At 44.4% G+C, this 26,582-nt stretch overlaps 2 protein-coding genes across 15 annotated transcripts in view; both read left to right on the top strand.

Moving 5' to 3' along the window:
* DNAJC5 (DnaJ heat shock protein family (Hsp40) member C5) overlaps positions 1–2,448 on the top strand; it is a 51,809-nt gene extending 49,361 nt beyond the window's left edge. For all 14 annotated transcript variants that reach the window (XM_044985363.1, XM_044985362.1, XM_044985353.1 and 11 more), the window contains 2 exons: positions 1,461–1,632; positions 2,294–2,448. In XM_044985363.1, coding sequence (XP_044841298.1) covers positions 1,461–1,632; positions 2,294–2,397 — 276 coding nt within the window. In that variant the 3' untranslated portion in view covers positions 2,398–2,448. The remainder of the gene's footprint in view (positions 1–1,460; positions 1,633–2,293) is intronic.
* Positions 2,449–11,671: 9,223 nt separating this feature from the next.
* LOC123348286 (tripartite motif-containing protein 54-like) lies at positions 11,672–26,309 on the top strand. The gene is made up of 11 exons (XM_044985798.1): positions 11,672–11,852; positions 12,116–12,123; positions 13,586–13,734; positions 15,456–15,621; positions 16,574–16,669; positions 17,962–18,195; positions 19,045–19,067; positions 19,163–19,287; positions 20,310–20,623; positions 21,428–21,763; positions 26,232–26,309. Exons 1-11 carry the CDS (start codon positions 11,672–11,674, stop codon positions 26,307–26,309), a joined length of 1,710 nt encoding a protein of 569 aa, XP_044841733.1.
* The last annotated feature ends 273 nt before the right edge of the window (positions 26,310–26,582 follow it).

Raw genomic sequence — 26,582 nt, forward strand, 5'->3', positions numbered from 1 at the left:
TTTTACAAAAACATCCCTGGACCTAATAAATTCCAAGATTGCAAAGGTGAGCCACAAATCAGAAACGCGCTCACTAAGTATTCCCATCTTCTCCCGCAACACCCACCATTGCTTCAGCCAGTTTGTCCTGATCCGCTATTCAATTTAATAGACAATGGATTATTTATTCTGCTGCACCCAGCCAGTTCTGAAGTGATGGAAACAACAGAGCTGAATATTATTGTAGTCAGTAAACTGTAGCTCATGTGTCTTCCTGAAGTCTCTTAATAGTCTCATATGCACATTGAACAGGAGATGTAATAAATGTTACGTTGAGAGTTTCTGGGAATAAACATTGCCAGTTCCCAAGAATCATTGTGTTTTACTTGATTCATGTTTATATTGCTGCACTCATATGCATGCAAACCCTGATAAACAATTGTGAGATCTTTACCACTCAGGAATTTAAAGTGTTTAAAAGAAAATATGAGATGTGAGTTATGTATAATCTATAAATCACTCTTTTTTTGGATGGAGGAGAAGGATGTTTGTCATATGGAAATATATCATGATTAATTACATTTCTTAGGAGCCACTTGATTCTTAGTAGGAAATCTGAGCTCTTCTAGCTCCCTGTGCTTTAGTAGTGACATTGCTTACCATTCTGCATGGCTGATTAAGATTGTTTTCCAGTCTTGATGATTCAGGCATTGGGTATGTTTTCCTGCGTAGTTGCCAACACCTTCGTCTCCTGACTCCTTTGGGGTGAGAAAATAGCTTTATCACTGATGGATCAGTGACTGGATAATTGGCTGAAATAAAAGAACCCTCCAGGGTAGCAGTGCAAAAGGAGTTGCATTTTACCATCATTGGGTGCCACTATGAACACCACAGGCACCCAGTGAGGGGCAAGAGAAGATGAACTTCTATTAAAATTTTGTGAGTGGTTCTTAGCCTTATCTACACTTTAGGATGCAGCTGAAACAGTAGCTCAGTATAACCCAATTTCAGGAATTTCTTTGTTCAGGATGCAGTATTCTGCTGTAAATAACGCGAGATTCTTACCTTTAAGTAGTGTTGCTTTGTCCCTTTATATCCTGACCCTAGACCCTCTTTGGTGAGTGGGTGGAGAGGAGAAGATTCCTTTCATAAGCTTTGCCTCTAAAGTGCTTTTCCTCAGGTTACTCTTCCTGTATATCCAGTCCTCCTCAGCAGCCCAATGTTCACACTAGACTAGAATGTTAATGACTATTTTCTTAATTAGGAAATAAAATATTGCATATTCATATTTGTTTGATTCTGTTCCAGTGATGAACCTTATGTCCAAAGAAGCTGGATCTCTGTTTAAATAATTAACCCATTTGAACTGACCTCTTCTGCTGTAGTGAGCGCTCTAGGTTAGGTAACAAGAGCTATCCACTTGGTTAGAAGATACAGCTTATGTGTTGTGTACATTCTTTCTCCTCCTCTCTTTTCTGCAGGCCCTGTTTGTGTTCTGTGGGCTCATCACAGGCTGCTACTGCTGTTGCTGTCTGTGTTGCTGCTGTAACTGTTGCTGTGGAAAGTGTAAACCTAAACCTCCTGAAGGCAGCGAGCAGGAATACTATGTCTCCCCAGAGGACTTGGAGGCACAGTTACAGTCGGACGAAAGGGGTAAGTTTCATTAACAGCAGGTGAGGAGTAGGTCATTGGAGATGTGGTAGCTGAAGTAATAATCCAGCCAGATTCTTGTGCTTACGTATAGTGGCCCTTTACACCGAAAGCACATTAAATTAAATGTCAGAGCAGCTTTGCAAATCACCTCAGGCATGTGGGAAGAAGAATGCTTCCCAGATAAGCATGTCCAGTATGATCGATCAATCACAGAATCTGAGCTTGCATTTTAAAATTGTTTATATCAGTGCAAACCTTGCGTCTGTTCATGTGAGCTATGTAAACTTATTTCTTTGAGGCAAGAAAATGATTTTGAGTTAAAAGGAAACAGCCTGAGTTGAGTATTATGATTTAGCTCACTTAGTCTGGAATTAATGCCTTTAAGAGGGAAAGCAGTAATGGCTGCTCTGTGCATGCATGGCTCTTGATAGATAAATTAAAACACCATTCCTTCAAATAAAGTACCTAGCATGCAGGTGTTATCTCATTTGATTTGAACTCTGACTGGAAAATAATGAATTAAGGTAGAGCTTCAGAAGAGAGGGTGTGGAAGTGTACTGTTGATACTGTCCCTGAGAAGTGTGATTGCCTGCTGCTTGCCAAAAATCCATGGAAACTATTTTCCCCAATGCAATAAAACATTGCTTTCACTTCTTTTCAGAGGCTGCAGACACACCTATTGTGATACAACCAGCATCAGCCTCAGAGACCACCCAGCTCACAACCGACTCTCACCCCAGCTACCACACTGATGGATTTAACTAAGTTAAGGAAACACTGGTTTAGAATGGATAAATAAATACATGGTCAACTCAACACTAGAATCATGAACATTAGAAATAGCAAATGGGGAGAGGGAAAAGTTTTGCCACAGTAAGAAGGCAGCCTCCAACCTTACGAGAATATTTTGTAATCCCTTCAGCCTTTTGTCACCTTCAGTGTCGTATCTTGATGATACATGAAGTGCTGTAGCATGCAGTATTTAAAGCAGTTTAGCTATGGTCTTGTTTGTTTGTTTTTTCCCTTTTTATAGCATGTGTGGAGTTATGTTAAATGTCTGTCTGTGTTATGTATTGAGGAGTTTTCACAATAAGAGTATGATGGAGACATTCTGCATTTTAAGCAGTGACACCAGCCTAAAACAAGATCTTTTTTAAAGTGAGTGAAATCAGTCACACACAAGCTGCTCTGCTTCCATACAGATGCACTGTGAAGACCTTAGAGTTATCATTTTTATGTGAGTGCAACAAAGATCTTAAGATCTTTGTTTTTAGGCCTTCCTGTGTCTCCCTGCACCTCTAACTAAGCAAGTTTACAATTCAAAGAACCAAAAAATGCCAACATTGTAGGGCAGGAATTCTTTAATGCTGGTTTTCAGCCTAAATAAAACTACCCTGGACTTGCTTCCCTCATTTGTTTTTTACTCTTCAGACATTAAATTGATGGACAGCTCCTTATGCATACTGGGAATTCTTTGATAGTATAGGCCCAAAATGTAGGTTATGACAAACATCAAATGTTAATAGAATTATTTTTAGGGACTTCTTTATTTCAAGCAGAAACTGTTTGTTTGAGTTTTAGCATTCCCCTGCAGTGTTTATAACCAACTATTGCAGCCTCTTATTAGTGCATGAGAATCTTAATGTGAAATTGATTAGTCTGTTTTCATTATCCAAGTGAAGGAAATGCAGAAAGTAAACAAACAGCATCAGTGGTGGAAAGCAAATTAGATTTTTAAAATTCTCTTTTAATAATCTAAAATGCTATTAGTAAGACCGTTGGAACACTTGTTTTTTAAAAATGCTTTTAACATGCAATGTCCCTTTAATTTTTGTCATTAACAACTTTTTGAAATGTGTAAATGGCTATTTAAGAACAAAACACCTCAGTTTGTGTATATATCAAATAATACTTTACACACAGTATTCTGTTTAGATTTGTTTACTTAAACTTTTTATTTTTCTGCACATAAATTATTGTGGAAACTATTAAACAATTTCCTGTGCTATCTTGAAATCAAATCATGTCTGAATAATGTTTAAAACGGTGGGTTAATGTATGAATTTTAGGTTTGATCAGCTGTCACAGAAACATTTACTTTGCAGTTGAATTGCGGATATATTTTGCTTTTAAAGATTTCTCTTTAGAAAATGTTGACTAAGGATTTAGGGGAACAACTAATAAACTTATACACAGGGAGCTTTTGGTAGTTACTTACTGCCTCTTCTGCTTTGATCTTTTATGTCTATATCACTTCTCCTCTCTTCCCTTTGCATCTGTTTCTTCACATCACATGCCCCAGCCGCACTCTTTTTCAGGCCCTACAAAGTGATTGACATCCTTCCAGCCAACATTCCCTTTGGGACTCTTCCATGCTGCTCTTTCACAAGGCAGAGGGGTCACTTTGGAGAAAGTGCTTAGCACTGCTCAAGTGTCCCTGCCAGCCTATAGAAGAAGAGCCCAGGAACTGAACTAAGGTTTCTTGCCATAGCAGGGTAAAGCACTATGATAAGGCTAACCTAGCATAGTTTTTGTTATGAAGGTTCTAGCTTGTGCCTTGTCCAGATGTGCAGGATTGTCCATGTGAATGTCTTTCACTGTAACCTTGCCCATAGTGAAATATTACTTAAAACCTCTGGCTTGAAATCCTGCCAAATATATTGGGTCAAAAAAAAAAAAATTCAACTCTCCATGCTGAATCAGGTTGTTCTAAAAGCAGTCTTTCCTCCCCCCACCATAACTGCTGGTGCATGAACACAATTGCATGCAAGAAAGTCTGGTGCAGGCAGAAGTGTGCTTTTGACTATGTTGGATCCTGGTGTGGTATCAAAAGGGAATCTGTAACACTACTTAACTAAACAGATTTTAGATAGCAGAGTCATTTATGAGCCATTTTCCCCCTTTAACATTTGAATAAGTTGATAGTCCTACAAACTAGAAGTTACTTGAACACTATTACCAGCATATCTTGGGCAACCAGTGATTTACTGCTCTGCTCTTTGTTTTAGTATTTAGCATCAGGAAAAAAACTGTTTTGCAGTCTCAAGAGATCAGTCACAATCTGATCTTAGATCCTTGCTTAAGTAAAGTCTTTATTTAACCCCTTTGGATGGGGAATACATTTCCAGCTCAAAAATAGGGTCACAATGGCCTTGTATAGACTCTACCTAAATCTGTACTTAATGTTATGTTCTACTCTGGAGTACATTAGGATATATATGCAAACTTAATTCCCTAGAAGCTTACTGGCCAAAGCTGCTTTTGTGGTCTGTACATGTCAGTGAATGCTACTGGGTAAAAGTTAACTACATTTATCTGAATAGCTGACAAAGGGGGCTGGTAAAATGATGGAAAGACTCTTTCCGCATGTATTAATTACACTTCAGAATATTCTTTCTTCCTCTTGTCTAGAAGTACTGATGCAAAACATCAGTTCATTGGAATTGTCACTTTAATGTGAAGAAGTTGTGACACCTTGTATCAGGGATCCAAGTTAGTGTTGATCTTTAGTTATTTTTGAAATTGCAGATACTATTTCTTAATTTCTGTAGCACTTCATTTGCATCAGTAAAGTCATCAGGATGTTTCTGTGTGCAACGTGAGAATTAAATGCAGGACGAGGCTTTTTAACTCGAGCTTCAAACTCCACTGAAATCAGTTGTAAGAACTTACTGCATTCTTTGTAACCAATGTCACCATCTAGGAGCCCTGTGTACTTTTAAATACAAACTAATCTTAAAACTGTGACATTGAGGAAGATAAGAAAAACGAAGTTAAAGATGACATCTCAGTTCATGTTTTGCACTGTTTGGTAAAAGAGCCATGAGATGGTAAATTTTAAAAGTGCACCGCAATGGTGTTGAGGGGACATGACAAGATTCAGACTTGTAACACATTTATATATACTTGATTATCCACTGTATAAATCCATAATTTCCTCCTTTTTAATTACCTAGCAAGACCCAAATTCAGAAAGTGGTAGTTTCCTTTCAACAATTGATGTGTCCATATCCATCTATAATAAATTAGCAGACCTCGCATCATTGCATGTAGTTATGTTGTAAGGGAAACACCAGAACGCTGATCTCAGGACATAGTGCACTCCCTCCCTTACTTTTTAACATCTTAAATCTTTTCAGTGTAAGATTTGTTGTAGGAGTGTCATCCCTTTGTTTTCCTGACTTCTCAGTTTTTATATAAAACACATGGTTATTTTAAATGTAGTTTATTTCAAAAAAGGATGTTAAACTGTATTATGTAACCAGAAGACTTGAAAGTTATCCATTCTCCTTTTCATCTTTGTTTTTATTTAAAAAAGGGCCCTGCCAGTAAATAACTTGCCACATTTGTTTTTAGTTGATATATTATACATAAACACCCAAAGCTCTAAAACTGCTACTTGCACTTTTATAATTGCAAAATGGCCAAACTTTGTGTACACACACCCAGTGAGTACAAAATGTAAATAGTGGCTCCTTAGCTAAAATCTTACATGCTAAGAAGCAGCAAGCATTTCCAAACTTTATGGGATGCCCGCATTGTCCTTACCAGAATTGGAATAGCAGCTTCACTTGGAGGCTACAACAGGCACCAAAGTCTGGGAAATAAAAAAGGAAGTGAACGTAAAGGCCATTGTTACTGTCTTAGATGCAGAATGTTTCCTTCCAAAACACTTAACCTAAGCAGCATTATTCTGTGTTAAATGTGTTGCCAGAGTTAAACTTAAGTTTGTTTGTTTTTAAAGTTATATTATAAGAGAAATTTTCTACGTTTCCTGAGGTCTTTGTTTAGTTTGTTTAGTCTTTCCCATCTAGCTCATAAAATCTATTCAGAACACTAGCTTCCTTAGCAGGTAGAAACATAACCGCTTGGTATCCAGGAGGCGGGATTTTTGAGACAGCCCAGTCTGGAGAGTACACTAGTGACTGATATTAAGGACCACTGACTTTACTTCCAAATTTTGTTGTGAATCCTAGAGAGAATATATAAACAAAGCAGCTGCTTCAGTATCAACAAATACTTAAATGCCATCAATTTTTCATAATGGCAGAACTGCCAGTGAAGTAGCTGGTGGTTGATTTATTGTGCGCCATTCTTTCTCTGGGTGTGAAACTCCCCAAACTTCAGCTAGTGCAACAAATGACGAGTCAAAATCTTCACTTGAAGTGAATGAAGGGGCACTGTGCCTGTTAAATGCCAGTTTAATTTCATTGGTAATGTATGTAGGAAGTTAACTATTTATCTGTATATAAATTTGTTTATGTAAACGTCTTAATGGCATTTGATGATGTGTAGATTTCTGCTAATTCCATGCAGCGACATTTTAGAGCCATATCTTCAGTCTTATTTTTAGATTTGTAACATTTTTAAACTGCTTTAGATATTAGTGCTCAGTGTCTAAAATATATGATGCTCTTTGAGATTATGTGCAGAACCTGTTCAGAAAGAAGGTGTTAATGTGGTACTAGAACAAGGACAACGGTTTTTAAAACCCATCCTGTCAGAGCCAGTTTACACTACAGATATAACTAAGTTAGGGAGTTGATTGAAGTTTGTTCCTGATCCATTTTATACTAGGGTCATTTTACATAATGTGGGTGGGACCTGTGTGTGCTTTTACAGGGCTAGACTTTGAGTATTGGTGGTGTACACCAGCCCCAAGAGAGGTGCCCGGTTTCCTTAACTAGTCTGTGCCCTTAGAATCTGTTTGATCCCCTTCAGTGTTCTTGACGTTTCCAAATAATTTAGGAAATATGTTTGTGCTGCAGTTTTCCCTACCCAGTGCAACTGGATATTGGCTCAGCTTTTACAAGGGATCCTTGCTAGGTAGATTGATAGGCTTCTGCTGCTTTGCAGTTCCTCCAGCTTACTGACAGCTCCGGGTGCTGTTCAGCCTGCATTCATCCTTGGACTAGAGCACTGAAACCCAGCTCCTGTACAGTTGTTTATAGTGTGAGGTTGGTACAAACGGAACAGACGTAACCATTTGAATGCCACTGCTTCCTTCTATAGAGGGAGCCTTCTAGTTTGTGGTGTACCATTGAACTGCTTATACACCTTAAAATAAATTCCACTGATAGCTTGGAAAGTTTAATTTTGTTGGCTATATTGGGAAGGGAAAAGGCAGGAAATCTTGTCAGTGTTCAAGTCTTATGAGAACTGATAGTCTGCTTCACATACCGCATTTGGAGACTTCGGTGTTATCTAAATGAGAGACTACAAGCCTGAAGTCCCTGTTTCATTCCATGAAGGTGCTTTCTTCAAAGGCTAAGCTACATTAGGGCAATCGTTTGTCTCTTGCCTGCCACGCCAAACTCCATAATTCGAGAAGACACATTTTCATTTGAAAGTAAAATGCCAATGTTACATGCACCGTTCTGTTTATTGCTAGAGGGAAATGCTGGGTGTCGGTAGGTTACATACAGATATAACCCGAATAGAATTCTCAAGAATTAAAGGCTGTCTTCTTCCCTACTACATTTTCACAACCAACAAAGAATGTTTCCTTGTTGTTGTTTGTGGATAGTTGCTGATCATATTTTGTGTGCAGCAGTGGTTTCCAAAAGATTGAGAGACTTATTTGAATCCTGTCAGCTGCCCTTTGATCCTGTCTCATGAGACTGTGTGACTGGCAGTGTAACAAAATACATCATAGTTCCTGATTCCTGTGCTGGTTTTAGCTACACTGTACCCTGTGCAGTGGGGGTTTCAATGTAGTTTGCAAACCAAGTGAGGTCCAACCCTTGTGCTTAAGTCTGGGATTGCAATATCGTGTGTGTGTATGTCTATATGCACATATGTGTATAGATATACAGCATGTGTGCACTTGGTACTGCTGCTGTCTGGTGGTAAAACATTACATGTGCTTCCCAGCACTACTCTTAGGAACGCTCAGCCAGACAAGTGAAGAAGTTAGTTTTGTGTGCCCAGAATCACAACTTCTCCTTTCAGCTGCAGGAAACAGTAGATGTCAGTGAATGGCAGGTGAAGAAAACAATGAACAGATCCTATTGTATAAATAGAATTAGATAAAGTGTTTGAGTAAGAATGTCATGCCATATATAAGGGGTGGGGGGCGGGGAAGAATCCTCTCAGCTTCTGTGTGTCCACAAAGTCTTCCCTCCTTGCTAGAATGACTGTATCTTGAATAGTAAGATGCCTTTGCACTGTCTGGTTCAGTAACCCCAATTTTTGTTGCTTACAAACAGACTGAATTCAAAAGGGTGGCATGGAATTTGATTATAAATTAAAACTAGTGGTGACTTCAGAGCCGCACAGATTATGCCAATGTTCATGTTACTACCACCAAATTACTTCTAGTCATCTTGGTTAGTGAATGCCAGGTGGTCCTGCTTGGGCCCTGTTTCCCTGAAGGTGTTGCCTAACATGAACACAAAGTACATGCACAAATCACATTCGGTTTTCTATTTGCTAATGGCAATCAGCACAAATGTGAAAATCTATAGGGATCAAGGAGGGATTCCTTTTGCTACTTAAATGTTTGAAATGACATTTGTGTCTGTCACAATAGAGGAACCTTGACATTTGCCAAGCTCAAAAAACTTTTGCTGTTGAGGGTTTTTTGGTTTTTTTTGGTGCATGTGTGCCACTTAAGCCAATTGCTGTCATTCCATTCATTCCGCCATGTCCCTCCCTTCTCCCACTTTTTGGGGTAGGAGAGGAGGCGCTATTGGTTGCCTTGTCACAGACATCCAGCAAGGTTTATATTTGTTTTGCATGTGAGCAAGGCCCTGAGATAAACAATTCACTGTGGGTTTGTCATATCGGCCTCTTCTGAAGCCTGTGGGAGCTGAAGATGTAACGAGAGAATGCATTTCACATTTGCACTGGTTTTCAGCTCTGGTGGGGTGAGGGAAAAGCCCTTGTTTAAAAAATGTTAGCAGTTGTAAAAACAAAGGAGTAAAGCATCTGAAAAGCGATTATATATGTATAGACATATATATATTTTGTTATGTAACTAAAGGACCATACTTTGAATTGTATGTAAGTAGATGTGGCTGTCTGAACTTTGTGGATTGTAACACTCGATACTACTGAGCTCCTGTACATACATACGGTTAAAGCAGAAGGAATTATTTTATGTTTTAGCATGGTAATGTGTAATGTCTGTCTCAGTATAAACTAAAATAAAGATTGCTAAATTATCTGAAACCACTGTTGTAAAATAAATGTTTTCAATGCAGAAACATTTGTTTGGGTTTTTTCTTTCCATCTTTAATGCAGCCTTCTTTGGCTACGAAGAGCATCACTCTGCGACGTCAATCACAGCACAGAGGGTGTTAGCCTAGCACCTTTGAACACTTGTCCACATCATGAACATCACCACACACTTGGTGGTTGCTACTCAGAAGAGCCTGGAATAGTAGGGGTGTAGGTTGGATTTCAGGTGAAGGGGGAGTTTTCCTGTAGTTGATTTCACTAAAGGTTTTACCATTATTGAATGTGCACAGACCTATTGGCTCTTGACTCATGTGACTGTTTAAAACTCCTTCTTGAAATAAGCCTGTACACTGGTCTGTCTCAACTTTTCCTCACCTCTGACCCCCAAATCACCCACTTTTTTCTCCCATAACTCTACATCCCAGAATCTATTGTGCTATTTTGGTTCAAAAGGCTTTTGTGATATGTAATGCAACATTACATTTTAGTTCCTTGTCATACATGCAAAAAGTAGGCAAATTTAAAATACTGAACATGTAAAATACCTGAAGACAAACTTACATTTTCAAAAGGAAAAAAACCCGCAAAACTTGCCATAAATGTCCAGAATTGTTGCATATACTTATAAAGCTTTACCAACACAGTTGGTTTTTCCAGAATTACATGTGGAAAATAAACCCCTTGACACACATTTATTCTGTTTGCTTTTATGAATTATTTGTACATGTGCTTAGATTGGCATTCTGTTAATCTTTAACGGAGTAATCCTTCATAAATGTTTTATCATATAACAAGAGACCATTTCAATACAATGGGAACTCACATACATCATGTGAACCCTGTAAGCTAGCACATCATATCTTTGCCTTGATAGAGCTAAGAATCCATAGGGTGTGGAAAACTAAGTCTGCATGTCTGTCAAGAACACATTAAAAAGGAGAGGTTTCCTCTTCTATCTTAGGTACATGGTTGCCGATACCATACTATCTGAGCACCTCACAATCTTTTAATGTATTTATCCTCACAATACCCTGTGAGGTAGGGCAGTGTGATTGTCCCCCTTGTACAGATGAGGAAACTGAGGCAGAGGATAAGTGACTTTCCAAATTCATTCAGGAGGGTTGTGGCAGGGACTTGAGCCCAGATCTCCCAAGTCCTAGGCTAGTGCTCTAACCACTGGAGCATCCTTCCTCACTTTGCAACCTTTTATTTAAGTCACAGTAATGGATGCGGTGCAAAATCAAGATTTATCCTGCAGTTAGTCTACTGCTGCTGTGGTAGGGGAAGTAGCCATTATGCAACCCTCTCTCCATCCCATAATCAAACTGCTGAGCTTTTCTCCTGGCTGTTCTTTTAACTGCTCTCAATCTCGTATTGTTTATATTTCTGCAGGACTCCAGATTTTAGGGCTTCTTTGCACTAGGGAAACCCCTGTGCCAGAGAGCTTGTGCGTCCTGGATGTGTGCAGCCTGGCTCTGTGTGAACTAATTTAAATGTGCTTGAGTCCTTTTGAGCTTCGCCACCTATAGCGGATGTCTCTGTTGGGTAATACGCTGACACTGGGCTCTGAAGTCAGACTGAGCCTTCTTTCCCTCCAGAGATGAGCAAGAACCTTAATAGCAACATGAGAGGGGAATAGCCTCAGCCATCAAATTCCTGGAGTCCTAAAGTGGAGCTGAAGCGCAGCCCCAGAGACCACCAGGCCAACAGCTGCATCCAGCACTTAATCTGTGTGGCAGGCTGCTTTCCCCTTCCATACCTTCCTGTGCTCTTCCTCGGTGCTTCCTTGTTCTGTTGCTTGAGTGCTGCTGGGTTTGGGAGAGCAGGGAGAGTCGAGGGCTGCATTGGCTTTCTTGTCATGTCTATTCAAATGGAATACAACTCCTATCGGAGGGATCACCCCATCGACAGCCTGGAGAGGCAGCTCATATGCCCCATTTGCTTGGAGATGTTCACCAAACCTGTGGTAATCCTGCCTTGTCAGCACAACCTGTGCCGGAAATGTGCAAATGACATATTTCAGGTGAGTAATCCCAGTTGCAGCCTTCTGCTCCGGGGGGGAGGTTTTTTCATTTATTTAATCCAAGTGATACTGCAGGGTCCTGCGTCTGTGTTTCTAAGTAGGCAGGAAGAGATCACACGGTTCGAATATGGATTGATCAATTGGATAGGAAAGGAGAGTGCCCCCAAATTGTCCTCTTCATCAACCCTTTCCAGCTTCTGCTAAATTTCCACACACAATCCTCTCAGGAAAGGAAATTAATCCACTGAACTCCTTTCCCGCTGGTCAGGGCCGTGTTAGTTCCCTCTGTTAAGGGACCTGGGAGCCTCAGAAACATTAATGATTTGAACAGCCTAGTCTGCTGTGAGGTAGGAGTGAACAATCCCCTGTTCACAGATGGGGAGCGGTGGCAGAGAGGTGAAATGAATTGGCCAAGGTCACACCGGGAGCCTGTGTGATGCCACGACTAGAATGCCGATCATCTGAGTTCCAGTCAAGTGCCTTGACGACAAGACCATCCTTTTACATCTGTCCCATGTTTCCCCATCCTGCACCCCCCGCCCCCAAACAAGGAATAGCTTCTTTTTATAAAGTTAATGTATAGAAAGCTTGAGCAGAAAATTGGGAGGGACCCAGCTAGTGTTACTCATGCATCTGATTCCCCTGCTCAGGGACCAATGTCCTTTTTAAATGTACCTAAATGCCAAGTGCTCCATTTCTAGGGCAAGAGAATATAAAGAGGAGATCTAGTAGTAGCTATGATGGTTGTCTGCTCTAGGCAGTTATAACACACACCTAGCAGTGTTGTAGAGAAGTTTGTGCTTACCTGGCCTCTGACAAAATGACTAAAGTTTCCCCAAAAGACAGGCAATGTCTTTATGCACAAGAGCGAGAAATGTGGATGAGCTGTCAACAGACATGAGGGGCTGCTGATGCCAATCGTGTTAGGAGAAACTATTCTAGTGTGTTCATAAGGAATGGGCTGGCACGTTGGCAGCTCAGTAATACATTTTCTTTGGCAATCTGGGCATTCATAACAACACATGGCATTTTATTAAGAAGCACCACCACACCTGAGCCAGGTCTGTCTGACTGTCTCCATTTTACAGATGGGAAGATGGAGTCACTGATGGGTGAAGTGACATGCACAAGGCTATGCTGGGAGTCTGTCTGAGCTATGATCGCAATGTATATGCTCTTAATCCTGTGCTTGGGCCATTGGATCAGGATCTCTCTCAGCATAAAGTGTTAATGTTCTCACATCACAGCATGCAGGAATGTTGGGTATGGTGATGATTCACCCTGAAGTTTTAATAGCTTTTAACTCCTTCATGGCTCTTTGCTGCTGATCACCACTGACTTTGAAGGGCTAATTCCTTATTTGGTTGAAATTAACTGAGAAGAGCTGAGTGGAATAACTTAACATTTCAAGAGAAGGTTTTCTTTCTGGTAGCAGTACCAGAATGATCTTCTTGAGTCATGTGCAGATGGCTCAGCATAGCTGAGGGGTTATGCATATTCTTATTCCAATCCTTCTGTTGTCCTGGGGGATTTTCATCACCTGCCTTTGGGCTATTAAATATCTTGTGTTTACACTTAGCTACTGCACTGCAATCCCTCCCTTTAAAAGTACACGCTCTTCTCACTTTGCTTCCTATGTGACAGGTTTGCAGTGTGCTTCAGGTCATGTGATTCCTATCAAACCAGTCTGTGGCTGGCTGAGCAACCCACCTGTAGCCGCATCTAATGAAGATCCTTTTTGTGTTTCAGTCTCGTGGGACAACCTTGGGCTCTGCAGGCCGCTTTCGCTGTCCATCCTGTCGCCATGAAGTGGTCCTGGACAGGCATGGTGTCTATGGCCTGCAGAGGAATCTACTAGTGGAGAACATCATTGATATTTACAAACAGGAGTCAGCAAGGTGTCCCAACACGTTCAGTGTGTGTGTGTGTGTGTGTGTGTGTGTGTGAGAGAGAGAGAGAGAATCACTGCACACTCTGTCATGTGTCTCCTTGCAAAATATTATTCAGCCATTAGAGGTCTCTGTGTACTGTATAATGTTCCAGACAGGTTCCGGTCCCTGGTAAAGAAAGAAATCAAAGCTAAAAACCAACCTCTGTGGAAGCCTGGTTGTGTCTATAGTTGTCACTGTTTTCTTTAATCAATGTCTCCTGCATAAGAGCTTTGCTTCCATAGATAACAACAGACTCGACTCTGCCACTGTGTAAATGAGATGGCAACTCCAGATCAAATGTGTCCACTTTATAAGTCAAAAAAAGAGTTTTTCTAACTGTTAACTTACTGTGGGATCTGAGAGGAAAACGGGGGGTCTTTCCTTTTCATGCATCATCACCTCGTACTAAAGGTCTTACAGGCCAAACTGCTTTCTATAGTACCTTTGCCTCCGGGGCATTTGCACATCTGCAAGTAGAACGTAGCAAACAATTCTGTTGATGACCCATGAGCAGGAATAGAACCTGCTCCCTGCTCTCAGCTGGGTTGACTCTGCAGGGCTAGCAGAAGTGTAAAAGTGGGGGAAGCTTCCTTACTAACATCAGCGGAGCTGATGGGATAGATTGGTGGGGTAAGAAACTGTCATTTATGCAAGTGCCCCATTGGTGTACGTATGCATCGTGCAAGACAGTCCCTGCCCCAAAGAGCTTACAGCGTGAGGAGACAAGACAGACCAAGGCTGAGAGGGGCACAGAGTGGGAAGTGACAGGCCCTCAGTTGTGGGCTGGGAGCAGAACCCAGATCTCTGGACCTCCTTCCGTCCACTTGTTCATTTCCTGTTCCTGCTGATTTTGGTAGGACAGAAATGAGGAGAGCCTCTTTGGTGCTAACACCAGTGCAGAACTCCTAGCAGAGGCACTGCTCACCTGGCTTTGCAGCTGGTTGGTTTCCATTGCCCTGGAGCAGGGCTGGGCAAACTTTTTGGCCCGAGGGCCACGTTGGGGTGTGAAACTGTATGGAGGGCCGGGTAGGGAAGTCTGTGCCTCCCCAAACAGCCTGGCCCCCGTCCCCATCTGACCCCTCCCACTTCCCCCCTCCTGACTGCCATCCTCAGAACCCTGACCCATCCAACCCCCCCTGGCTCCTTCTCCCCTGACCACCCCCTCTTGGGATGTGCCCCGGGACCCCACCCCATATCCAATCCCCCTGTCCCCTGAACCTCTGCACCATCCAACCACCCCTACTCCCTGTCCCCTGGAACCCCCTACCCCATATCCAACCCCCCAGCCCCGGTCCCCTTACCATGCTGCTCCAAGAAGCATGTCTGGAGCCACTCCTCTCACTGTAGCCAGACACGCTGCTGCATTGCAGGAGTGTGCAACCCCGCCACCCAGAGCGCTGCCCGTGCGCCGGTGAGGCTGCGGAGGAGTGGCCGGGGGCTAGCATCCCCAGCTGGGAGCGCAAGGGCCGGGCAGCACAGTCCCATGGGCCGGATGTGGTTTGCGGGCCATAGTTTGTCCACCTCTGCGCTGGAGCCTGGGTCTCAGTACTGACTTCTCAGCATGTAGCATCTACCCTATTGGGCTTCAGGTCTTGGCACTGGTAGGGGGAAGAAAAAATAAAACCCCATCTTGACTTTCCACCGTTCTGCCTCTCTCTCCCATGCCCTCTCCCCCCGTTTAGCTCCAGACCTCTGTTAAAGACAGAACACCCCAGCTGCGAAGAGCATGAGGAAGAAAAGATCAACATCTACTGCATGACGTGCGGGGTGCCCACCTGCTCCCTCTGCAAGGTCTTCGGGGAGCACAAGGGGTGTGAAGTAGCTCCCCTGTCCGACATCTACATGAAACAGAAGGTTGGCCTCTCCTTGGCATTTGCTCACAGGGGTGCCTGGTAGCAATGATCCAGGTACCAGGTTGGAGGGGAGAACGTTGGGCATCTCGTTCTTACAGAGCGCAGACTTTTATCCACTCCAGGCTCTGCTGTGAGGCTCCTAGACAAAATGAAGGTTTAAAATGATGCCTATGTACCAGCAGCTCTCCCACTGCATCCACTGTAGGTCCTGTCCACTAGAGAACTGTTCAGAAGCTTCAGGTGCTGAGTTCAGTGTTACTGTTCATTCACTCCACTAGTACACAGGGACTATACAGAACATGCAACAAGCTAGACCAGAGGTTCCTGGGGGCATGGAGGGGGTAGGGAGATGGTGCACACAGTATGCCAGCACTGTCCACCTAAGGACTCAACGACTTTTATGCTCATTAATTAAGGCTCACAGCACCCATCAGGCACATGTTATCTCCTCCTAACAGATGGAGAAGCTGAGGTATGGAGGTAAGACCATGACTTCCTCAAGGTCACACTGGGGTCAGGATGCTGTGTGTCTCCTGATTCCCATCCTACACTCTAACTTGCACTTGGTGAGAGAAATTCAAAGCCAGACTGTGTGGTTTTTTTGGGGGGTGGTGCTGTCAGCAGATGTACAGAGACTTAGATGGGTCTTGGGGTGGGGTGGGAAGATACTGATGTCTTATTTATCCAGCACCCCCTGGAAGAGGTGCTTGGGAACACTACACAAATGGTGACAGTATGAAGCCATTCCCTCTTGTCTCTGAAAATGTGACGCTTGCCTTCCACCACATCAGACACCTGTGCTGGGAACCAGGGTGGTAGTGAACGAGGGAATGGTCTGTCGCAGCAGCAGGCTCTTTGGAGCCTGGGTCATCTTCTCCCGGTGTCTTGTGCGTTGCTGGCCATGTTCTCGGTGCTGAATGGTAAATGATCTGAGCACTCTCTCTCCCCCACAGTCTGCGCTGACAGATGGGATTGGAGCCCTGGTGGCCACCAATGACAGAATCCAGGCCTTCATTGATAACTTGCAAGGCACATGCAGGAACATTGAGGTACTGCATGCAGGTTCTCGGGATCCTTTTTGGGGAGGGGGAGCCCCATAAAACAGTTCTGAGCTCAGAGAGGGGCAGCTCTTTAGGCCCAGATAGCTTGGAAGCTCCTGCTGTTGGCACGGATGCATTTTTCCTTTAGTTTGCTGCATTTGAAGACGACCTGGAAAGCCAAAGTCCCGGTCTGCTCTGCATGGACGTTCCATGACAGGAGGTTGCTGTTATGTCCTAATAGTTTTTTTTCTTTGCACTGTGATAAAATGAGTGATGTTTCTCTGGCTGGCTGCGGGGCTGCATTTCAGTGCCCAAGTGCCTAAGATATCGTTCTAAGGTACCTTCCATCTGAGGCTGCCAAAGGGCTCTACTGGCAATAATGAATTAAGGCTCCCAACCTCCCTGTGAGGTGGAGAAGTTCCTTATCCCCTTTTACAGTTGGGAAGCTGGGAAGCAGTGGGGATGCATCTTGATCACACAGTGCTGGATCTGGGATTAGAGCCATGGAGTCCTGACTCCCACAGCTAAGCTGCTCAGGAGTTTTTTTTTGTCAAAATGACCTGTAGTTTCAGCAAAGTCAAAGGTCTTTGCTGATTTTTGTGTTTGCTCGATATTTTAAATTTTCCATTGGGATAAAGGATATGAAATACTTCATTTTGCTTTCACTCAGCCCAGCTTGAAATATTTTGGTTTGGTGAGCTGACCTGAAACATTTCATTTTGAGTCAGTCCAACATGAGACTGTATTTGCCTGTAGAACTGTGGAGTCTCATGTGAGATGTAGTTTGGGTGTTTTGTGCTCCCATTCTCTCATATGGGGCAGGCTCCTTGTCTGGACTGCATCTCCCATGATGCATGTTGATCTCAGCTGACTGATCAGCATAGTCCATTATGGGAGTCACTTGACTGTGGCACAGGAAATGAACTCCAGAAATGATGTTTCCAAACTGGCATTTTTTGGAATGTTTCATTGGGTGAATTTTTTTTTTGAGATTTCAACTTCATCCCAACTAAAACAAAGGTCAAAATATCAGAATTTTCCACGGGATGGAAATTCCAGTTTTCACTCCGCTCTACCCAGATCTTTGCTTTAATTACGAAATCATGCTTCTTCCTATATAGCTTTGGGGGGCATTGGAATCCATTTTTTAAAATGCTCAATGCAAATGTCAGATGATCCAATATTACTAATGAAAAAGTATATTCAGCCCGGGCTCCTCACCTCATGAATCAACTGTCCAAACCTATGTCTAAGCTAAGTCAATTGAGCTGGTGACTGTGCTGTTTGCATCCTTCGAGCAGGACAACAGCAAGGCCCAGAAGCAAGCTCTGTGTGAGAAGTTTGACCGCATGTATGCCATCCTGGAGGAGAGGAGGAAGATCATGCTGCAGAGGATCACCTATGAACAGGAGGAGAAGACCCAGCACCTGAAGTCCCTCACCAGGTCATACAGTGAACACATTGAGTCATCTTCCAAGCTGGTGGATGCAGCGTTGCAGTCCATGGAGGAGCTGCAGATGGCCGTCTTTGTGCAGGTAATGTGGCAGGAGGCTGAGTGGCCATCGTCATCTCGTTCAACCTTGGGTCTCCTATTGCCAAGGAGAACCAGTATGCTTTGTTTCCCAGAGTCAAGAGATGAACAGGGTAGGGGGAAGTCATGAGTAGGACAAGACTGACTTTAAAATACAAGCAATCATTGCTTTTCAAGGCAGACTTGCAACTCCGTGCCATGGGAATGGAGTCGTATCTTCCTTCCCACCAACACCTTGATAGCTTTGAGTCACCCACTTGCTTGAGATCCTTCAAGTCCAGGAAGGCGTGGCTCTGGAATAAGGAGTTGGCACCACTTTTAAGGCAGAGGAAACCTAGGCCCTTGAGCCGATAGCTTCTGTAGGGAAAACCCTAAGAACAGCCAGGCTTGAGGAGAGCACTTGGGCTGGGCTTTGTGCTTGTTTGGGTTCACAATTAAGCCAAACCCCAAATGTGGTGTATTGGATTTATACACAGTGTGTATCCTTTATAAGGAGCAGGCTGGGCAGGGATGGTGTCCCTAGCCTCTGTTTGTCAGAAGCTGGGAATGGGCAACAGGGGATCAATCACTTGATGATTCCCTGTTCTGTTCATTCCCTCTGGGCCCCCTGGCATTGGCCACTGTTAGAAGACAGGATACTGGGCTAGATGGACCTTTGGTCTGACCCAGTGTGGCTGTTCTTATGTGGGAACTCCACCTGTTCTGTGTGTGTGTGTGTGTGTGTGTGTGTGTGTGTCTCTCTCTCTCTCTCTCACACACACAAATGTCCACACACTCGCCACGTTTTTATCTTGATTTTAGTTCTATTCCCATAATCTCACCTTTCTTCTCTTCTCCTTTTCTGGCTACTCAGAATGCCAAAGTTCTCATACAGAAGTAAGTAGAACTCCTTATTTTTACATTCACATTCTGACCCCAATTTCTCTGAGGGACTGGATCATCTCGGGTTGTATCTTCATTTCCTTTCCCAGAATTTCCGAGGTGACCCAGAGCTGTGAAGTGGAGGCGCTGGAGTCTGGTTATGACAATATGGAGCACTATGCTGTGGATTTCAATGCCGAGGAGCGGGTGCTGTATCAGTTGGACTTCATTAAAGGTGAGAGGAAATGATCCAGGCTGGTCAGAAATGGGAATCTTGGAGAGGAGGGTTTGCTGGTCTGTCTGTATGTTCACAATGCTCCATTCACCGTGGTATCGGGGGCTACTTCAACCAGTATAAAAACCTTCCTTCTTTTCTTGATTCTAATATCACTTGTGTCCCAGTTCTGCCACCTTGTCCATTTCACTGGTGGCTGATTTCAGTGGGACAATGTGTACTCCTGAATATCAGCAAGGGCGTCAGAATCCAGCCGTTGTCCTGTCTTTGTCGGGGAGGAGCCGAGAGCCTTTTTCCTTGCATTGGACACTTGTCCCTGTTGCACCTACCAGAGGCCTGTGGCTGCTCCTCTGGAAGCCGCCTCCTTGGGGTTCTCCACTCTGTGTCCTGGGATGGACGCATTGGAGGTGCAGTGCTATGTTCATTGGGTGCATTTCTCATGAATGAGTGAAGGAAAGAGACAGGGAAGGAGCAAGACAGCTGGTGAGCAAAGAGAATGAGAGAGACACTGTAAGATGCCACAGAACCAGCACCTTGTGGTACCTTTGTGCTGTGTTCAGTTGGGGAACCTTGTCCTCCTAAGGGAGAAGCACCCAGGGTTGAATCCAAAGCCCGCTGAGCTCAGTGGAGATGTTTCGATTCACCCCAATGGGCTTTGCATCAGGGTTCTAGTCTCTATTCCATTCGGGGTGCAGAAATCCAGCTCGGCTTACTCTGACCCCAAGGTTCCTTTGAGAAGGGATCAGAAATCCAGCTCGGCTCCTTCCCCTTCAGCAGAATCCCCATTCGAGTTGTTCTTCCCCAGAGTCCATTCATGCTGGGGAGGGACCGCCATGTATTTTCAGTAATTCTCCTATTTCCCTGTAAATCGATAGAGGTTGGGGTTTCCCTGCTCTGAGACTTCCTCAGCTGACAGTTCTGCTGACAGCCAGCGTCTATGAAATCTAGGTGTCTGTGCTCATCTGGACTAGGTGCTGTCTGCCTCCCTTTCACATTGCCAGGGCTGTGTATTATCCTTGCAGTTGATGAGTCCGAAGAAGGCGCAGAGGAAGGAGAGGAAGATGCTGTGGGGGGGGATGCTGAAGGTGCAACAGCAGAGTCTGTGGCAGAAGGGCAAGTGGCCAGCGGTGAGGACAGAGAGGAGGCTCTGAATGTCCCTGTGGATGGAAAGGGAGAGGAGGCCGAGGGAAAAGCCCTGATGTTGAAGGAGGCTGAGAGTGAGACTGCTGGGGAAGCTGATGCCATGGCTAAACTACCTGGTTCAACTCAAGCTGCGGAGTCGGATGTCCCAGCTGGCAAGGAGGGAGCTGAGAATGAGCCGGGCACTGCCCAGCAGGTAATGGCTCCAGGACTCTCCTGATCACGATAACAGTGATGCGGAAGGACCCGGGACACACACTTGCTGTGGTAGGAGTGTCCTCTAAAAAGCCAAAGATACACACTCATGCATGACATACAAGTGAGGTGTGTATGCATAGCCAAGCGTGTGTGACATGGCAGTGCGCACATGTGTAATAGCAGCTAAGAGTCCTGTGGCACCTTATAGACTAACAGACGTTTTGGAGCATGAGCTTTCGTGGGTGAATACCCACCTTGTCGGATGCTGCAAAACGCCTGTTAGTCTATAAGGTGCCACAAGACTCTTTGCTGCTTTTACAGATCCAGACTAACACAGCTCCCCCTCTGCTACTTGACAACGTGTGTAATATAATCCCCGTTCGGGTGGTCTAGGCCAATGGCCCTCATCTTCTCCAGACCAGAACCCCCACCCCCATTGAGCAGCCTGGTGCTTGACTGTCCTGAGACCTGTTTGCACCCCCCAGCTTAACCCACCCACCCTACCCCATCCTGAGAGTGCTTCACAGAGGAGCTGCAGAGATGAGGGAGTGGAGGAGCTCGGGATTAATGACATCCTGCCCCCCGCCCAGGCTTGTTCCAGGGATGGATGGGGTCATTAAAGACAGCGGGCCCTACAGAGACGTTGTGAAGCAGCACACGTTGTCCGAGAAGGAAATAACCTAGGCAGGCCATTCGGCCCATCTCCCCCACGTGTTGACAAGGCACCTGGGATAAATCCCTCCCCCACCCCCCGACCCCCAGCTTTTCTCACCGCCTCCCCTCCCCGGTGTTTGCTTTTTAGGAGGATGCGGCTGGGCCGGGCGGGGCTGCTGCAGACTCTCAGGGGGCCGGGGCAGAAGCTGCCGCCTCCAGCAGCGCCTGGCAAACGAGCGCCCCAAGTCTCGCCCTCCAAAGTCCTCCCCGGGGAAACGCCCTCGAGAGCCCGGCGCAATCCGCAGCCCAGGGCAGCGGAGCCGCGGAGACCGAGGAAGCCGCTTGCTTCGGCCCAGCCGAGACGCTCAGCACCTCGGACAGCTCCGCCGGGACCAGGACGGAGGTTGGCCCAAGCGAGTGCGGTGCCAGTCCCGCCAAAGGCAGCGCGGAGCGGGGACCGGCTGGAGCATCTGGCTCCGGGCAGGTCAGTGAGAGCCCGAGTTGGAGGCACTCCGGTGTCACTCCGGCTGGGGTCCGCTGATTGCACGGGGCGTATGGGGCTGGGAAGCGCTCCGGGAGTTTTACACCCAGCGCCAGAACCGGACGGGAGCTGGGAACAAGTTTCCATCCACGTGGTGGTTTGTTTTTCTTAATGGGGGAAAAATGCGGATTTGGCAACGAGGAAGCATTTGTGTCAGTTTCACCTCAATTGTTGGGGCGGGAATTCCCTCCCCCCCCACCTCCCACCCCGAAAATAATCCAAATCATCCACATTTGATTTGGGCGTTTTCAAAATGAAACGTTTCCATGGTTTTGGTCTGAAATGACATTTTTGGTTTCGAAATGCCTTTTAATGTCGATAAAGGAGCAAGACCAAAAGGTTTCTAAAGAAGCCTGAAACTGAAACGAAACATGTCATTTTGGGTTGAAGAAACACGTTTCGTTTGACCCGATATGATCTTTTTATGGACTTTTTGATTCACTGAAAATTTTGGACATTTTTTCTTGTTTGACCTGAAATAATCCCTCCCCTCCCCCCAATTTTTGGCATTGTCAGTGAACTGAAAAACCTGTTAGTCTCCCAGCTCTAAATGTAAGTGCTGGGGGGGGGGGGGGTTTCCTTTATTATTCAGGAAATGTTTTGGAATCTTTAATTTCTGGATAGTCAACATGATGGGTGGGATCTTCATTCAATGCCTTACCCATGGAAGGCTCTGGGACCAGTTCAGCACCACCCGACCACTGCACTGCAGCAGCTGTGATGGGTCTGACTCCAAAACCTGGTGTAACTTGTGTCCTTTAGCTCCAGAGGAGACAGTGCTGCTGACCAAGCTGCATCAATAAATCCCTGAAGAAGTAGGAAGGGAAGAGAATGCTAGCTGGTGCACAGGAATCATCCCCCGTCGCTGGTCATATATTAGTCTTCCCTATTTTCACACTGGGCACTTACTTTTGCAGGCAGAGTTCTCCAAATGCCAGAAACAATCCTCTAGCTGTTAGAATAATAGAATTATGGAAAAGTAGGGCTTGAAGGGACCTCAAGAAGTCATCAAATCCAGCCCCCTGCACTGAGACAGGATCGAGTTATCCCTGACAAGTCTCTGTCCAACCTGGTCTCACAAACCTCCCATGATGGGATCCCTTGGAAGCCTATTCCAGAGCTTAACTATCCTTATAGTTAGGTAAACTTTCTAAATTTCCCTTGCTGCAGATTAAGCCCATTACTTCTTGTCCTACCATCAGTGGACACTGAGAACAATTGATCACTGTCCTCTTTCTAACAGCCCTGAACATATTTGAAGACTGTTATCAGATCTCCCCTCAGCCTTCTTTTCTCAAGATGAAACATCCCCAGATTTTTTAACCTTTCCTTATAGGTCAGGTTTTCTATCATTTTATAGCTCTCCTCTGGTCTCTCTCCAATACGTCTGTATCTTTCTTAAAAAATGGCTCCCAGATTTGAACACAGTACTCCAGCTGAGCCCCATCAGTGCAGAATAGAGTGGGACAGTGACCTCCCATGTCTTACATACAACAGTCTTGTTAATACATCCCAGAATTATATTAGTCTTTTTTGCAACTGAATCACATTGTTGGCTCGTATTCAATTTATGATCCACAAAAAACCCATATCCTTTTCAGAAGTACTACCACCTAGCCAGGTATTCCCCATTTTGAAATTGGGCATTTGGTTTTTCCTTCCTAAGTGAATTACTTTGCACTTGTCTTTATTGAATTTGATCTTGATGATTTTAAAACAATTCTCTAATTTGTCAAGATCATTTTGAATTCTAATTCTGTCCTCCAACGTTCTTGCAATGCAACCCCTCCTAGCGTGGTGTTATCTGCAGATTTTATAAGCATACTCTCCACTCCATTATCCAAGTCTTTCATTAAAATATTGAATAGTACTGTACCCAGGACTGGCCCCCCTGGGACCGCACTAGGTGTGCGCTCCCATTTTGACAGCAACTCATTGATAACTACTCTAGTCTTTCAATCAGTTATGGACCCACTTAACAGTAATTTCATCTTGAGCACATTTCACTAGTTTGTTTATGTGAATGTCTGTAAGATTATGTCAAAAGCCTTTCTAAAATCAAGATATATCATGTTTACTGCTTCCCCCTCCTTTCCTAGGCCGATAGCCCTGTCAAAGAAGGAAATTTAGATTGGTTTGGCATGATTTATTCTTGACAAGTCCATGCTGGGTATTGCTTAGAACCCTATTAAAGATTCATAGATTCCAAGGCCAGAAGGAACCATTGTGATCATCTAGTCTGACATCCTGGGTAGCACAGGCCAGAGAACTACTCCACAAGTAATCCCTAGAGCAGAGCTTTTAGAAAAACATCCAGTCTTGATTTAAAAATTGTCATTGATGGAGAATCTACCACGACCCTTGCTAAATTGTTCCAGTGGTTAATTACTCTCACCATTACAAATGTATAATTTATTTTCAATCTGAATTTATCTAGCTTCAATTTCCAGCCATTGGACTGTGTTATACTTTTCTGCTAGATTGACGAGCCCATTATCAAATATTTGTTCCCTCATAAAGATACTTAGATGTCACCTCTTAACCTTCTCCTTTATTAATATCCTCTAGCTGCATACAAACTGATTGACAGTATCTTTCCAGGTGTTGAAGTTAGGCTGACTGGGTTATAAATCTGCAGGTCCTCTTTGTTCCTCTTTTTAAAGATAGGCACTACATTTGCCCTTCTCTGAATTTCTGGGACCTCACCCATCCCCCAGGAGTTCTTGAAGATAATTGCTAATGTTTCCAAGATTACTTCAGACCCTTAAGTACCCTAGCATGAATTTAATCAAGCCCTGCTGACCTGAACATATCTAACTTATCCAAATATTCTTTAACCTGTTCTTTCTCTGCTTTGGCTTTCATTGCTTCCCCCTTGTTGTTAATATTAATTGTGTGGAGTATCTGGGCACCGTTAACCTTTTTAGTGAAGATTGAAGTAAAATAGGCATTAAAATCCTCAGTCGTCTTGATGACATCAGTTATTCGCTCTCCTTCCTCACTAAGTACAGGACCTGCACTTTCCTTCATCTTTCTTTTGCTCTAATGTATTTAAAGAACCTCTGTTCACCTCGGTCTGGTTATTACACTTCCGGGTCTTTCTGAAGATCGGCCTTTTCAAAGAGAACCTGTCCAGGATCAGGGAAGCAGCCACTGGCTCGCTTTTCGTCCTTCTCTCAACTATGAGATACTGGACCAGGTTCTATGTAACTGTTCACCTACAGCCATTAAGAACTTCAGGTGCACTCATGTGAAGGGTTAATATCACTGACAACTTCTTTGCCAGCACAGACTGCGCATAAATGGCCCTGTTTTAACAATGAAACTATTCTTCCCATCCCCAGTGGAAATCGCAGGTTTTGGGTATTTCTTACATTTTATTTTACAGATGGGAAAAATGTACTTTTAAAAAAATAGCCCAGAATAACTCCCAAGCATTATCCCTGAAAAGCTTCTTGATGATCAAACTTTATTTCCCTTCTAGGCTGGGGAACCTGAACTGCTCTTGCCTGCTCCAACTAAATGTATTTTTAGACTCTCTGTTCCTGTCCTCCTCTTTCTGAAGGATTGTTACGATATAATGATGCTCTGCACTTGTGCAGCACCTTTCATCTCAAAGGCTCTTGCAGAGATGGGTGCTAGTTTCCCCTTCTGTAATGGAGATTGAGGCCCTGTGAGGACAGATTTTCAGACAATGGCCTGTGCATGCATCAGGTAATTGCTCATGCAAATTGCTATTTGGATGGATTTGCACCAAGTTATTGAACTTGCACTCACAGATTAAGCACCCAACCTGTCTGAAAGTCCATTCCACCATGAGCTATCAACTTGGGGTTGTTTAGATCCCAGCTAAGTGGAAGGGAGTGGAGGGGGCAATATGGATACAATTGAGTACCACTGCTCAGGGTCATCTCAGTGTCCTAGTATCAGAGGGGTAGCCGTGTTAGTCTGGATCTGTAAAAGCAGCAAAGAATCCTGTGGCACCGTATAGACTAACAGACGTTTGGGAGCATGAGCTTTCGTGGGTGAATATCCACTTCGTCGGATGCAAGTAGTGGGACATGCATCCGACGAAGTGGGTATTCACCCACGAAAGCTCATGCTCCAAAACGTCAGTTAGTCTACAAGGTGCCACAGGACTCTTTGCTGCTTTTACAGATCCACACTAACACGGCCCCCCCTCTGATACCTGACACACCTTTGGAACTCAGTGGGCATGTGCCTTCCCTGGGGCTGGGACTGTGGCATTTCAAGCCAGGCCTAATACCCTGAACCACAGCTGGTTACTGAACTTCCTCATTCCCTCCCGCTCTGTTAGAGAGCAGCTTAGAGCGTTCCAAGGGCTGGGATGAGGAGCTTGCCCCTGCTCTCTGGAGCGGCACTGAATCCATGCTCCTTCCTGCTTTTCCAGGACCCCTCTGTGGTGGATGGGAAGAGTGAGGAAACCAGTGAAACTCCATTTGAGAGTAACTTCAATCCTTCTCTGTGATGTCAAGACAAGGTGGGTGCAGAGCTCTTTCTGCTTCCTGGGGTGGGCGATTCCCCACTGCCCGCAATCCCTTGCCCTCCTTTTTCATGGGCAGAGCCACCCTTGGCTGAGACGGGGCAGGGAGACACTGGGTAATTTGCACTGCTTTCTTACCCCAGTAATAGTAATTAATACATTAGCATCCTGATATTCGGAGGCACCGAACACCTACAGCTCGGACACAAGTTGTAGGTGCTCAGCACAGCTGAAAGTCAGGCATTTTGCTTCTAGTTT

This window comes from Mauremys mutica, chromosome 13, assembly GCF_020497125.1.
Source record: "Mauremys mutica isolate MM-2020 ecotype Southern chromosome 13, ASM2049712v1, whole genome shotgun sequence".
NCBI lineage: Eukaryota > Metazoa > Chordata > Testudines > Geoemydidae > Mauremys > Mauremys mutica.